Source organism: Bos mutus, chromosome 15, assembly GCF_027580195.1.
Source record: "Bos mutus isolate GX-2022 chromosome 15, NWIPB_WYAK_1.1, whole genome shotgun sequence".
NCBI lineage: Eukaryota > Metazoa > Chordata > Mammalia > Artiodactyla > Bovidae > Bos > Bos mutus.
In genome coordinates, this window is record NC_091631.1 from 35,916,792 (window position 1) to 35,930,138 (window position 13,347).

The 13,347-nt window shown below is 47.0% G+C and overlaps 1 protein-coding gene across 1 annotated transcript in view; it reads right to left on the bottom strand.

Annotated features, from left to right (window-relative positions):
- Nucleotides 1–6,128, bottom strand: part of TRIM66 (tripartite motif containing 66) — a 33,638-nt gene extending 27,510 nt beyond the window's left edge. The window contains exons 1-6 of the mRNA XM_070383890.1: nt 6,019–6,128; nt 4,190–4,337; nt 3,102–3,234; nt 2,663–2,779; nt 881–995; nt 197–343 (exon numbers count right to left, since the gene is read on the bottom strand). Of these exons, the coding sequence (XP_070239991.1) occupies nt 197–343; nt 881–995; nt 2,663–2,779; nt 3,102–3,234; nt 4,190–4,337; nt 6,019–6,027 (669 nt within the window). The 5' untranslated portion in view covers nt 6,028–6,128. The remainder of the gene's footprint in view (nt 1–196; nt 344–880; nt 996–2,662; nt 2,780–3,101; nt 3,235–4,189; nt 4,338–6,018) is intronic.
- Nucleotides 6,129–13,347: the final 7,219 nt, after the last annotated feature.

Sequence of the window (13,347 nt, forward strand, 5' to 3'; positions counted from 1 at the left end):
GAATGTCCAGCACACTTCTAGTATTAATGTCTGGATCCATGACCTGAGGCAGAACTACAGAATTTCCTAGCTGAGTTGCCTGGAGGAAGGCAGGTCTATTCCAGCACCGGGGTCCTTTGCACTGTGAGGTTTGGTAAAAGATGGTTTTCACTTACTAACCCAAAGTCAGTGATTGAGGAGTTGGAGTTCTTCTTACCAGCTCTTTGCTGAAAAGGAAAGGGATGCTGGTTTTGCTGCAGACAGCCCAGTTAATGAAATTCTGCACGTGCTCAAACTGGCGGTTGAGAACCATGATGCTCTGTAACTGCTGCTCCAGCTTCCGCTTCCTCTCATTAGTGATGCCCTGGGTACAGAGAGAGAAGACAGAGTCCCTGGTCCTATTCTTGGACTGCAAACCACATGCTTGAGAAGTCTAGTGGCCTGTGTGCATCAGTGCAAACACAAATGGAATCAGATGAAACTGCAGCCCTGAGAAGAGGACATGGCTGCTAAGGGACGGAGGGAGGGAGAGAGAAAGGGTAGGTAGATTTTACAGTGCAAATAGGAATAAGCGATAAATGACTGAGGAAATGAATGTCTAGATTTCTTGGGCATAGCTCGTTTCATGACTCGTTCAAGGCCATAAACCTACAAAGTCCAATAAGGCAATTGCCTTACTGCCACAGCATTAATGGGAGTTTGATCTGATTTTCTAAGCCCTTAATGAGCCAACTTCCCAAAATTAGACAGGACATTTTAAGATACAGGGAGTAGCAGAGAGCTGTGGAAATTGCACATCTGAATTCTAGCTCAGGCATCTCTGAGCCATGAGACATATTTGATATATGCCTGGTTTCTGCCCCAAGGAGAGTACAGAACCTAACCCTCTGTTCACATATACCTCCAACTCCTCTATGAGCCCATTGGCCTGTTTGTTCAGTTCATTCATCAGAACCATCTTGGCCATTTTGATCTGGTTTTCCACCTTCCTGTGCTGGTGCTTCACCTCAAAAATCCTGCAAACAACAGGAGGAAACACAGCATGGTGAGCCCTTCCCTCCAGGCCTACAACAGCCTACAGACAGCAAACGTAAGAGCCTGCAATGTGGACGCTTTCTACTGAAATCAGGGACCGGCAGGCACCAAATGCAAAGAAATAAGAACCTTCCTCCACCATCCATCCTGCCCTTTGTACAACCCAGCGCACTTGATGTAAGTGGGCCAATGGCCCGAAGTTCAACTCATTTTTCTCTCAACAAACTACAGGTCCATCCCCAGGTCAAGTCAATAGCTCATCAGTTCACACAGCACTAGAGGCAGGACAGAGAGAGTGAACACAGGTATGACTTCATGTAATTTCTTATTTTATTAGAAGGGGGAATACTCTACTAAACAGCGTCATGCAGTGAAAAGAGCCTAGGTAGAGACAGAAAGTAGACTAATGGTTGTCAAGGGCTGGGGATGCTGCAAGGTGAATAGGGAGTGACTGCCAATGTGTATGGGTTTCTTTCTAGGGTGATAAAAATGATATTTTAAAAGTAGACAGTTATAATTGTTGTATGACTCTATGAATATACTAAAAACTCACTGAACTGTACATTTTATAAAGGAAATTTTATGGTATGAAAATCATATTTTTATATCTATATATAAAAATTATATAAAAAATATAAAATTTCCCTTTTAAAATGTACAATTCAATAGGGCTTCCCTGATGGCTCAGTTGGTAAAATATCCACCTGCAATGCAGGGGACTCAGGTTCGATCCTTGGATTGGGAAGATCCCCTGGAGAAGGGGACGGCAACCCACTCTGGTATTCTTGCCTGGAGAATCCCATGGACAGAGAAGCCTGGAGGACTATAGTCCATGGGGTCACAAAGAGGTGGACATGACTGAGTGACTTTCACATCATAATAATGGTTGTACAACTCTATGAATATGCTAAAAAAAAACCCCACTGAACTGTACGTTTTAAAAGGGCAATTTTATGGTATATAAATTATATCTCAGTAAAACCATTAAAAAAAAAAAAAAAAAGAGGCTTTGAAGCCACGCAGACTTAGCTTCTAAACCCAGCTCAGTCTCTGACTAGCTGTGTGATCTCAGATAAGTCACCTAATCTCTCTGAACCTTACCCTCCTCATCAGTAGAATGGAGATAACCCCTGACTCAAAGAATTGTAAGAACTGCTCAAAATGATGCATGCATGATGCCCAATCCAATGCCTGCCATGTGATCCTCTCTCAGTACCTGCTTATTTCTCTTTCTACACAAAATACTGATGATTTCATATCATGTATAGATGTATAAGGAAAACATTAGGAAAGGAGTGATAAAGGATAGACTGCCACTGACTTGTACTCACATAATAAGCAGCCCTCTCTTCTCCAGTATCCACTCTGTGCCCTTGTTCTTAAGCACCTATCTTTGGTCAGTTCATGGTCATGTTCAGAAGGCAGGCACTTTACCCCAGGTTCACTGTGATCATCCTCACCTAGCTTGGCTCCATTCACCAAGAGATGACCCAAAACCCCCTCCCTGGCCCTGAGACCTCTAAGACCAGGACATACGCCTTCTGGGACATATTCCAGTGTCTGTATGTCCACTCCATCCTGGTCCTGGGACCCAGGGTGAGAGGGAACAGAGCATCTCCAGTGTAGGCAAGGGGCTAGCCGATGCTACCTGTCCTCAATTTGCTTTGCAGATGTCTGTAGACTGGATTTCTTATGTGCCACCTGTGTAGTCACACTTTCCAGAAGCATCCTCTGGTTTTGCAAAACTTCTTCAAGATGTCTGCACCTAGAGGAGGAGGCAGAGAAAAAAATGAGGAAGACCAAGTCTTATTCTGAGCATGCCAGCTAAGCAAGAATCCCCACAATGCATTGCCTCAGTCAGGCCCAGGGAGGCTGGGGTTACATCTAGGGAGTCAGAGACTCTTAGCCCTTCAGGGCTTCTCCAGAGAAGCCCCACACAACAGAAGAGAGAAAACCTTCAGCCAGGCCTGGGGACTGAAGGCTGGCTTAAGCAGGGAGAGGATTTCCATGCACTGGGAACCCAGCACTCTCACAGGTAGAGAGTCCAGAGCCCTCCCAAGTCCCCTTGGGCAGCCACCCTGCCCCACCTGTGTTCTTTGTGTTCCACCATGAGGCAGCTATGGCATGTAAGCACATCACAGGTCTCGCAAAACAGCTTGAGAACTTCCTGCGTGTGTAGAGGACAGTACAAGGCGAAGTCTCCAGAACCACCATTCACTCCTGCCAGAGAAGATGGAGAAAGTGGGCACGTCTTGCTCAGGAAGACCTCTTAAGTTAGCTCCACTGAGCACCCTCAGCCTTCTATGGACACAGGGAAGATCCAGAGCTAGAGGGAAGGTGGTGCAAAAGTAACCCTCTCTCTGGGCCAGTGAGGTTCCAGGAACACAATGAGGAAGGTGGGCTTACACTGGCCAGATTTACACAGTTGTCCAGAAATAACACACCATCAAGCCCCAGGCATCTCACCATCTGCTGAGCCTGAGGAAGGTGCCTGCTACTTGCTGCACATGGATCTCCTGCAGAATAGTGAGTCCTTCAGAACTTAACCCACACCTCCTCATTGGCCATGATTCTGTTACGGTGGGGCTGAAACAGCTGCCCAATCCAGACTGAGGCTGAAACCAGCTACCTAGATCAGATCACATGGATCATAAACTTTGGTTCCTGTCTGATGAAGGTAAACTTCATCAGAACTTCAAGGCCACAGTTCAAGGGCCTTGAGAAAAGACTTTGAAGAAAATTGTCACTTAAAACAGATGGTGCTGGACAGATAAATGGACAAACCCTGATCCTGGATGTTGAATTAATCAAGTAACTAAACAGAAGTGGGGTCTGATTTTTCTAAACAGAGGTGAAAGACAGTGAACTCAATTAGCTGCCACAGTAATTCAAGACTTTTCCTCCCCGCACCATCTCACTCACAGTCACCTACTCCCCACACGCCACCTGCCCCAGCCTGGCAACAGGGAGAGCCTGGAGTGAAGGCACACTGTGCTGTGACTCTGGAGGAAACAGCTTTTCTTTCGGAAAGGCTCAGAGACCACCCCTTCTCTCACCCCCAGCAGGGAAACAAGGGCAGAGAGCTCTTCTCCAGAGATTTTGTGGTTTGGTACTACTTACGGGGCAGGGTGTAGGGGGCAGGGTGTGTGAGCTAGTGGAGGGGAGGGAGTGATACCTGGAGATCCCTTCTGGGTCCGGGAAAAGAGCGGGCCCCCAGGGGCCGGGCCATGCCGGTGCTCCTCCGTGCAGGAGCTACAAAGCCAGCGGTTGCAGTAGGTACAGAGGATGTGAGCTGCCCTCTTCTCCTTGCACTCTGAGCAGTTCTAGGAGTAGACAGTTCTGGAGTTACTGACAGCATCTTCATCATTTGGACCTGCTTTTATGAGTGGTAAACACGCTAGGGACTGGGGAGCCACAGAGCTGTTCCTCCACTATTTTGGAGTGTAGTCCATTCTGGAGAGCTGCCTGGGAGGGACACGTGGGGGTGCATGAGGGAAAGCATGTGACTAAGAGCAGTGGCCTCAAGGCCTATTCACACAAATCCTGTGTTGCAGCTGAGGATATGCAGATAAATAAGGCAAGGTTCGGCTCTCAAGGTACACAGCCTGGACAGTGTGGCAAACACTCAGTGGGTTATGCTGTGATGAAAGGATGTACCAAGTGCTAAGGAAGCAAAGCGAGGTTTCCAGGAGTTCCATCTAGGAGAGGCTAGGAAAGGCCCTCCATAAAGAGGTGACATTTGAATTGGATACTGAATGATAAGTAGAAGTTCACCAGGCAGACAAGGGAGGAAAACGTAAAGCACAGGCAAAAGCAAAAATTTCAACATGCTGCAGAGAAGAAGAAACTGTAGCTGTATGAGTGCACAAAAAGATGATCATAAATAGCCAGGAAAGAGTACGACAGACCAACTCTCAGAGCTGTGTTTCCACTACTGGGGTTTGCCAGGACCAAGAATCTCTGGCCCTCTCCTGGTACAAATGTTCATTCATTTGGTCAGAAAATATCATGGAGGGCTGATATGAGAGATGAAAAGAAGATTTCTGAAAAATTAGCCTGTCTGCACTGAATAATACAGGCCACCAAACTGATGTGGGATCTGACAAACCCACAGAAAGAAAAAGAAAAGAGGAGAAATGTAGGTTTTACTAACTAACCTATTAATTCCTTGAGGGTAGATACATGGGTCTCTGTCTCCCTAGTACTCAGAACAGGCCCTGGCATATATGTCAGACATTCAGTAAGAATGTAATACAGGAGCAAGTAAGTAAGATGGCAAATGAATAAAATGCAGTGGCAAGGATACCCCAGTGGAGAAAGAATGAGAAAGGATACTAGTCAGTAAGTGGTGTGAAATTTCAGAAACTCAGGGAAAAGGTATTAGTTGTTAAATACAAGCAAAACTCGGAGAAGGCAATGGCACCCCACTCCAGTACTCTTGCCTGGAAACTCCCATGGACGGAGGAGCCTGGTAGGCTGCAGTCCATGGGGTCGCTAGAGTCAGACCTGACTGAGCGACTTCACTTTCACTTCTCACTTTCATGCATTGGAAAAGGAAATGGCAACCCACTCTGGTGTTCTTGCCTGGAGAATCCCAGGGATGGGGAGCCTGGTGGGCTGCCGTCTATGGGGTCGCACAGAGTCGGACACGACTGAAGCGACTTAGCAGCAGCAGCAGCACAAGCAAAACTGATGAACCTATCTAACCCAGGCTGGTGAATGAGTTTTAGCTTGAGTATTGGGAGGGTGGAGGGAATAAAAGCTTAGTGGTCATAATTTCCAGTAAAAGCTATTAGAGAGAAAAAAACACACTCATTTTGCTTCCCCAACTGAAACATTTTGATTCTCTTCTGGATAGAAGGATGGATGGATGGATGGATGATTAGGTAAACTGGTGGAAGGGTAACAAGTAAGATAGAGTGATGGGTGGACAGACAGACTTATGGACAGGGTCGCACAGATTTCTGAAAAGGATTAGCTGCTTCTTTGCTTGTCCTGACTTACCCTCACCATCTTGGATTGCCCAGAAGAAAAGCACTGCAGCAGAAAATGTTCAGTTACATCCCTGGTAATGTATACTCACTCACACCTAGGACAGGAGATGAGCTCTGGGAGAAGAGGGCAAAGACAGCACAGTCAGAGCAACATAGCAGGTTATACATAAGACCTAGACACAAGGCTTTCTAATACACAACACCCAGGTATGTACCAAAACCATCTGTGCCCAAATGAAGTATGTTTGATGCCATAGCCTGCACTTACCATCAGGGTACTCTGGACATGAGCAACCTATTAGAGGCCTGCCCTACAGACCTCCCCACATCCTCAACTTTGCCTGATCCTACATGTCTTTCCTTCCTACAAAACAGAGGCCCAACCCTGCTCCCGTTGTGATAATCAGGTGCCTTCCCGCTGCTCCCACCCTTCATTTCACAGCCCTGAGAGCCCAGTTCCCACTACTGGCTAAGTTCAAAGGGGTCAGTTTAGCCTAGGGCAAAGCTCCAGCCATTTATATTACTGTGTAGGAGAATTTCTTTAGAGATTTCAAAGCTAGAGCTTTCAGAAAGTTCTAGCCAGAGAAAGGCAAGGACTGCCTGCCTGCTCATCTAGGAGATACTCTTCTCTTGTAACAACCAAGACTAACTGGTCTGCCCCTGGGACTCAAAGAGGTTTTGCTGCGCCTTCTCCACACAGTCCATGCTGGGTGTACTTTCACCCCTGAACATGAACATCTGGTCCTACCTCCCTCTCTCCAGAGAAATGCAGCAGTCTCCAACACATTCGTCAGCGTTCCTGAACTATATAAGCAGTGTGACACTGCCACCCTGAAGACTGCAGTACTTCAGGTCCACTCCGTAAGTACTTGGCCCACTGAGGGCAAGGAGACGAGCTCCTGAGGGCCAGGTGCCTGTGCCCAGGGATGAGGACAACCTGGCTGGCTTGGTTGTGATGTAGGGGCTGGCTTTGCCAGTGATGTAGCAGTAACACCACGGTCTTCTCTGTTTCATATCACCAAAATGACACAATGGCAGTTGCTCTAGAGTTGCAGGCAGACAAACAAGTCCAAACACCAGGTTTACCACCCAATGACCTTGGTTGGGCAAGTCACTTAATCTCACTTAACTCCTCAGTACACCAGTTTCCTTCATATGCAAAATAGAAAGGGAAAACAAAAGTTGCTGGGAGGACTGAACTAAACAATACTTGAGAATTCACATAATCCTCTATGAATGCTAACTTTGAATTCAAAAGATTTCTCATATCCCATTTATTGGAAGACAATAACCTTAATTATCAACTCTCCCATGTGATGAAAGTCAGATAGTCTGAGAGACTGAAAAAGTGGCCACAAATTCTTCCCCTCCTTGTGTCCATGCCCTTGCAATCCTATCCATTAAAAGTGGAGTCTTCAAAAAAAACTGTAGTCTATTCTCTCTCCTTTGAAGCTAGGCTGCCCTCGTGACCCGCTTTGGCCATCAGAATGCAGCAAAAAGGATACTGAATAAGTTCGAAGCCTAGACCTCAAGTGGCTTTATATGATTCTGCTCTCCGTCTCAGAACGCGAATACTGCCACACGAAAAACAACAGGTTAGATAGCTGGGAGATAAGAAACCATGTGCAGTGAGGCCTTAGTTGTCTCAGGTAAGCCACCTGAAGCCAAAACAAGCCAGGGAGCCCCAACACACCCACCAACTGTGCACAGCAGAGATTAGCAGGCCCAGCGCAGCCCAGCAGAACCACCCAGAGTATGCCAGCCCAAACTCTCAGCCTGCAGAATCATAAATAAAGCTTGGTTATTGTTTTAACCGCTAAGATTTGGAGTGGCTTTCGATGCAGCAAAAGGTAACTGATATATCCCGGAAAAATCAAATCTACAAAATCATGCAAAGCAATAGTTTACTACTGCTCTTCTTCTCACCTACCACTCCTCCCTGCCAAAAAAAAAACCCCTCCCCTAGCCTCCGCAGAGCCACGGACTTAATGACAGAGCTGGATCTGCAATCTCCTGGATACTTTTCTGCCCGTCAACAGACGTGAAAAGGATGTTTTGCACAGGGAGCATCATCCAGGGGCATCATGCAACTGTCCCTCCCTTCCTACTGGTCAGGGAAGACCCTCCTCATTTCCCCCCAGGTCAGAAATGCTGTTCTAATTGTTGAAAATAATTTCCATAAGGCTTCCAACTCCCTGGTAGCAGATGCTCAAACATTAGTCATAGTAACACAGTCTCATTAGCATGATGAGAAAAAGAGAAATAACTGAATAGATCAGACAAGGCCTCATCACATCCTGTACCTCCCATGGCCCCAAAGGCCAAAATCCTTAGCTTGTGGCTCAAGGCCCTTTCCACACTGGCTTCAACTCTTTCTAGTCTCATCTCTAGCTTCACCTGCCACACATCCTATGTCCTTGCCATGCCAAATACCTCTGCTATCCCCTAAATGCACCAAATCTTTGCATAACTCTTGTGTTTGTGAAAGTGTTTGTTTCCTCTCCCTAAAATACTCTTCCTTGCTACCCTACTCTTTTTCAGATAAACTCCTTCCTATTCATCCTTCCAAACTGGTTTGAATGTTCTAGCTTTGAGAAGCAAGGTTGATTTCCCTTAGGAAGAATTAATTATTCCCTCTTCAGGGTTCCCACAGTACCCTGAACATCCTTCTAATATAACATATATCACATTACATTTTAACTATCTGTTCATATGTCTACATACAAAAATAATCCACAATTGACACTAAAAAATATTGCATGATTTTTAGCATATTCAACAATTATGTTTCTTTCCAGTTTGAGTATTCCATGTGTATTCCTTGCACTCGCAGCCAATGAAAGTAGAAAAAAGCCATCTGGAAGTTTTCTGGGTGGTGGAAAAAACCAGCCCAGGAAAATAAAGGAATCAGGTCTGATTCAGAGCAGAGGTGTCGGCCCTAGGAAAGGCTGTGAATTGGGAGATGTAGTTTCCAGGTTCAAGACTGTCACTAACTGTGCAACCTGAAATCAGTGACCCCTTTTCTCTGAATCACACTTTCTACATCCTTAAGTGAGAGAAATGGGACTAGCAGGGAAGTACGGATTACCAGGCTTCCCTGGTAGATCAGACAGTAAAGAATCTGCCTGCAATGCAGGAGACCTGGGTTCGATCCCTGGATCGGGACAATCCCTCTGGAGAAGAGAATGGCAACCCACTCCAGTATTCTTGCCTGGAGAATCTCATAGACAGAGTAGCCTGATGGGCCACAATCCATAGAAGCACAAAGAGTCAGACACAACTGAGTGTGACTAACACACACACACACACAGATTTCTCAACCCTCCTCCTCTGCAACTACGCTTCAGAAATAAATTCCCCTGGGCAAGATGGGAAGAGACAGACCACCCTTGCCAGCAAGTCAGGGACAGGCTTGTGGCTGAGGGAGGCCTGGACTGAAGAGCTGCTCCCGTCTGAAGAGGGGCTGCTGCAGCTGATAGCAGAGCTGGAGAACCGCAGCGGCAGCAGCACCCAGGTTCCAGGATAGCTGTAGGGCCCAGAGTAGACATGGAGGACATGGGCTCTCTTTGTGTCATAACTTTTGCCCAGAAATTCTTATCATCCCTGAGGAGGTCCGTAACCTTCCTAAGCCCCATCAAGCTGTGTCAACCTTGAGCTTTTTTGTTTTTTAAAGAAGATTCCCCATTTTTCAATGAGAATACCAAAACAAAGTTCTTTTTTTGACAACCGGAATACATGAACTCCTAGAGCTGTGCATATATATAAAATGACCAAATATCAACTTATAATATTTAACATTTAGTTTTAATACAGTTTATAATATTTAATTTAGTTATTTAAATCACAAATTACATAAAATATTTAGATATATTGCTTTCATTTTTCTACTTGAATTTTTCAAGCGACAGCATTGAGCTTTTATTTCATACAGAGGAACATCCGTTCTGAGAAATGGAGGACCAGGGCCCAAAAGCCACACAACCATCCCCAAAGGAGGTGACGCTTCTGCTTCCAGAGTGAGTGAAGAACTCACAGGTACCAGAGGTCTTCTGAAAACTGAGGCTGTTCAGTCCCTCTGTCACAAGCGTGAGCACTTCTGGGCCCTGGGAGGGTAAAGCATATTATTCTTTTACCACCACTCCCTATATTAGGCACTTTACAGGTTTATTTAACTGTCAATCCACCACACAGAGGTAGGCATTATCCCCATTTCAGAGTTGGATAGACTGAGGCTTCAAGAAGTTGTCACCTACAGAAGATCACAGAAAGTAGGGGCAGAACTACAACTGGAACCCAAGTCTGTCCACCTCTAAAACTCACCCCTGCCCATGTCGCTATACTCCTCTCTAATTCAAGTGTTTGGAGAAGGAAATGGCAATCCAACCCAGTATTCTTGCCTACAGAATGCCATGGACAGAATTCCATGGACAGAAAGTGACTACACTTTTACTTTTCACTGTCAACTCAAGTGTAAACAAGGGAATTTTAATTTTTTAAATTAACCAAAAAATTTGATTATAAGTAAAATATTCCATAATAATGATCAAACTCTAAAGATGATCTGGACGCAGCTTTGAATTTGAAATCCAGGAAGAGCTGGGAGACAGCCCCAGCGATGCTTATAGTTTTAATAAATATGATATTTGAGAAAAGGCAAATGAAACAGAGTTTTTCTGCCTAGAAAAATAAATCTAGGGGCAGTTTCATTCTGTAGAAGAGTGGTTCTCAAGCTCTGTTACGTATTTGAATCATATGAGGCACTTTTAAACATCCTGATGTCAGTCCACAGCCCATGTCAATTAAATCAGTTTCAGGAGATGGGAGCCAGGCAGCAGTATTTTTTTAAATTCCCCAGGAACTTTACAGGTTGATTACAATGTACAACATTACAGTGTACAAATTTGAGGACCACTGCCATAGAGTGAGTATCCCTTCCCACTGTGGCTGAGCCTGATAGATCGGCCCCTGGATCTCAGCAGCTGAGAAAGACAGGCTCACCAGTCTTAAAGAGGCTCCAACAAGTTAAGAAAGATTCTGAGTGCAGTTGTTATGTATTTCCCCTCTGGCAGAGAAGAGAAAAGGGCAGATGCCCAACAGACAGAAGGGTATCCTGACCCCAGGTCCCTGGAGGACACAACTTGCCTCCCCTAAATCCCAGCTTCACAGAAAGACCCATCAGCAGACTTAGGGTGCAGCCTGAGATCTGGCACTACAACCACTGCTGCTGCCTAGAGAGCACGACAAGCCCAGAACTTAACGAGGTAGCAAGGAAGGTGGGCCAAGAGTGGGTAGTCTACCTCAGATATGAAGGGCAGTGCCAAGGCAACCTGGGCATGGGGCCGGGATGGGAGAGAATTCCCAAAGAGGTCTCAGAAAACTAGCACCGGGTCAGCCCGGCCCAACAGGCACGTGCACATAAGCCTGAGCTCAGTGCTAAGCAACCCTCTGAGGGTTAAAAAAGCCTGTCATTCTAAAGCTCTTGGCCAGGGCTCCCTGAAACTTTGCAGCTGGGACCCACGCTCTGACTCCAACAGAGCAGTGGCATCGTCTGGAGAAGACTGATGCTCTACTGCCAGCTCTCACCTGTAGAACCAAAGTTGCACAAACCTAGCTTCCAGACCTAGCTTTTTCCACTGTTCACCTAATCAATTCCCTCACCATAAAGATGGTGACACAGAGGCCCAGAGAGAGGGAGGGACATAGCTAAAAAACACCACAGGTCCCTGTAAACCATAGACGGTACCCTGAACCATTGAGCGGTCCCTGATTACATCTGCAGCCACAAGTAAGACATTCTACCTCTCTATACCTCTACCACATGTTATACAAGGAAGAAAAAACTCTCCAGTTGTATCCTCTGGCAGGCTGGCCCTCCTCACTAACCATTCCTGCTCTCCCAACCAAGGCAGCCCCAGGGTACTGGGCATCAGCTAAGGCCCCCACCACATGAGCCCCCCAAAGCCTTCCTCTAGCCCAAAGCTCAGAACAGCAGCATCACCTTTAAGAAACATGTTGCACCCACTCCCCAGATGCCCCCTCCCTGCTAGAAAGACATATTTCGATCCTAAGGTGATTCTTCTCCTGCCCCTGGCTGCCAGCAGGCTTACCTGTGGCGCCTGCTGCCCTGTGACTACAGCAACACCTGGGGGAGAAGTCAGAAGAGCGACAGGTGAGCCCACCACAGGTCCCAAAGGATGGTGCTTACCAAGTGCCCAGGAACACCCACCCTGCATGCTGCAGCCAGCTGGGCTACAGGGCCTAAGCCTCGGGGAGCTGGGTACTGGGTGGGGAAAAGGGAGCAGCCTGAGTCCTTTCCTCCTTTCCCTGATGCATCCTCAGCCAGGGCTGCGTTTCTCCAGCTCACCTGAGACGCTTCTGCAAGAAAGGGCTTGGTTGACTCCTCCTGTTCCTGTTTATCTCGAAGGCTCTGCAGTATTTTTCCCAAACTGAACAGCGAGAGGGAGACCTCAGAGAGGCGACTCTCTTCCTAGCTGCATCTCCTTCCTAATCCTCTGGGTGCCTTGGAACAGAAGCTCAGAAGGAAGAAAACGAGATTTTCAACTTTCAGGAACTAGCTCTGTCGCCCTCTGCATAGCTCAGGAGGCCATCACTCCCAGCCTTTTAGGACTCGATCCAAAAATCCTTCAGCCCTCCATGTTCCCCAAAATGACAGTGCTCATGTGTGGCTGGAACCTGCCCCGATCCGGCAGCTCATTTAAATAGAGCTCATCACAACAACAGTGTTGGTGGAGAAGTGAGTAGCTGCAGGGCCCTGGGGACCCCCTGTTTATACGTAGGAAGAATGATGCAATCTGGGTATCAAAATAGCAATCCAGAATGGAATAACAGGCTCACGCAGCAGCGGTGCCGGCACAGCCAGAGCTCAAGTTGACACACTCTGTCAGCCCCACACTACTGCAGCACGCAGATGCCAGGCACACACTCTCACCGCGGCGTTCTAAAAATCAGCAGGAGCCCAAGATAGCCCTCCATGCCCCCGGCACAGAAGGAGGGTGGGGGTGAGGGGGCTTCGACAGACATTAAAATCTGTCTCCTACACACTCACCTGCTCCTGCCACTTCACCTGAAGTCCTTATCCTGTGACGTCACAGTCAGTTGCCATAGTGACCAAATGTCCGTCACAGCAGAGGATTAGGACTTCAGATGGAGAAGACACACATTTGCAGCGCACAAAGGTCCTGAGAGGTGTCCCTGGCAGCCAACCCTCCCCCTCCCCCCAGGGAGATACAGTCACACACAAGCTGGGAGAGAAACAGAGGGGAAAAACAGGGTCAAGTTAGAGGGAAGATATGAGGATGGGTCAAGACTACGAGTCCGG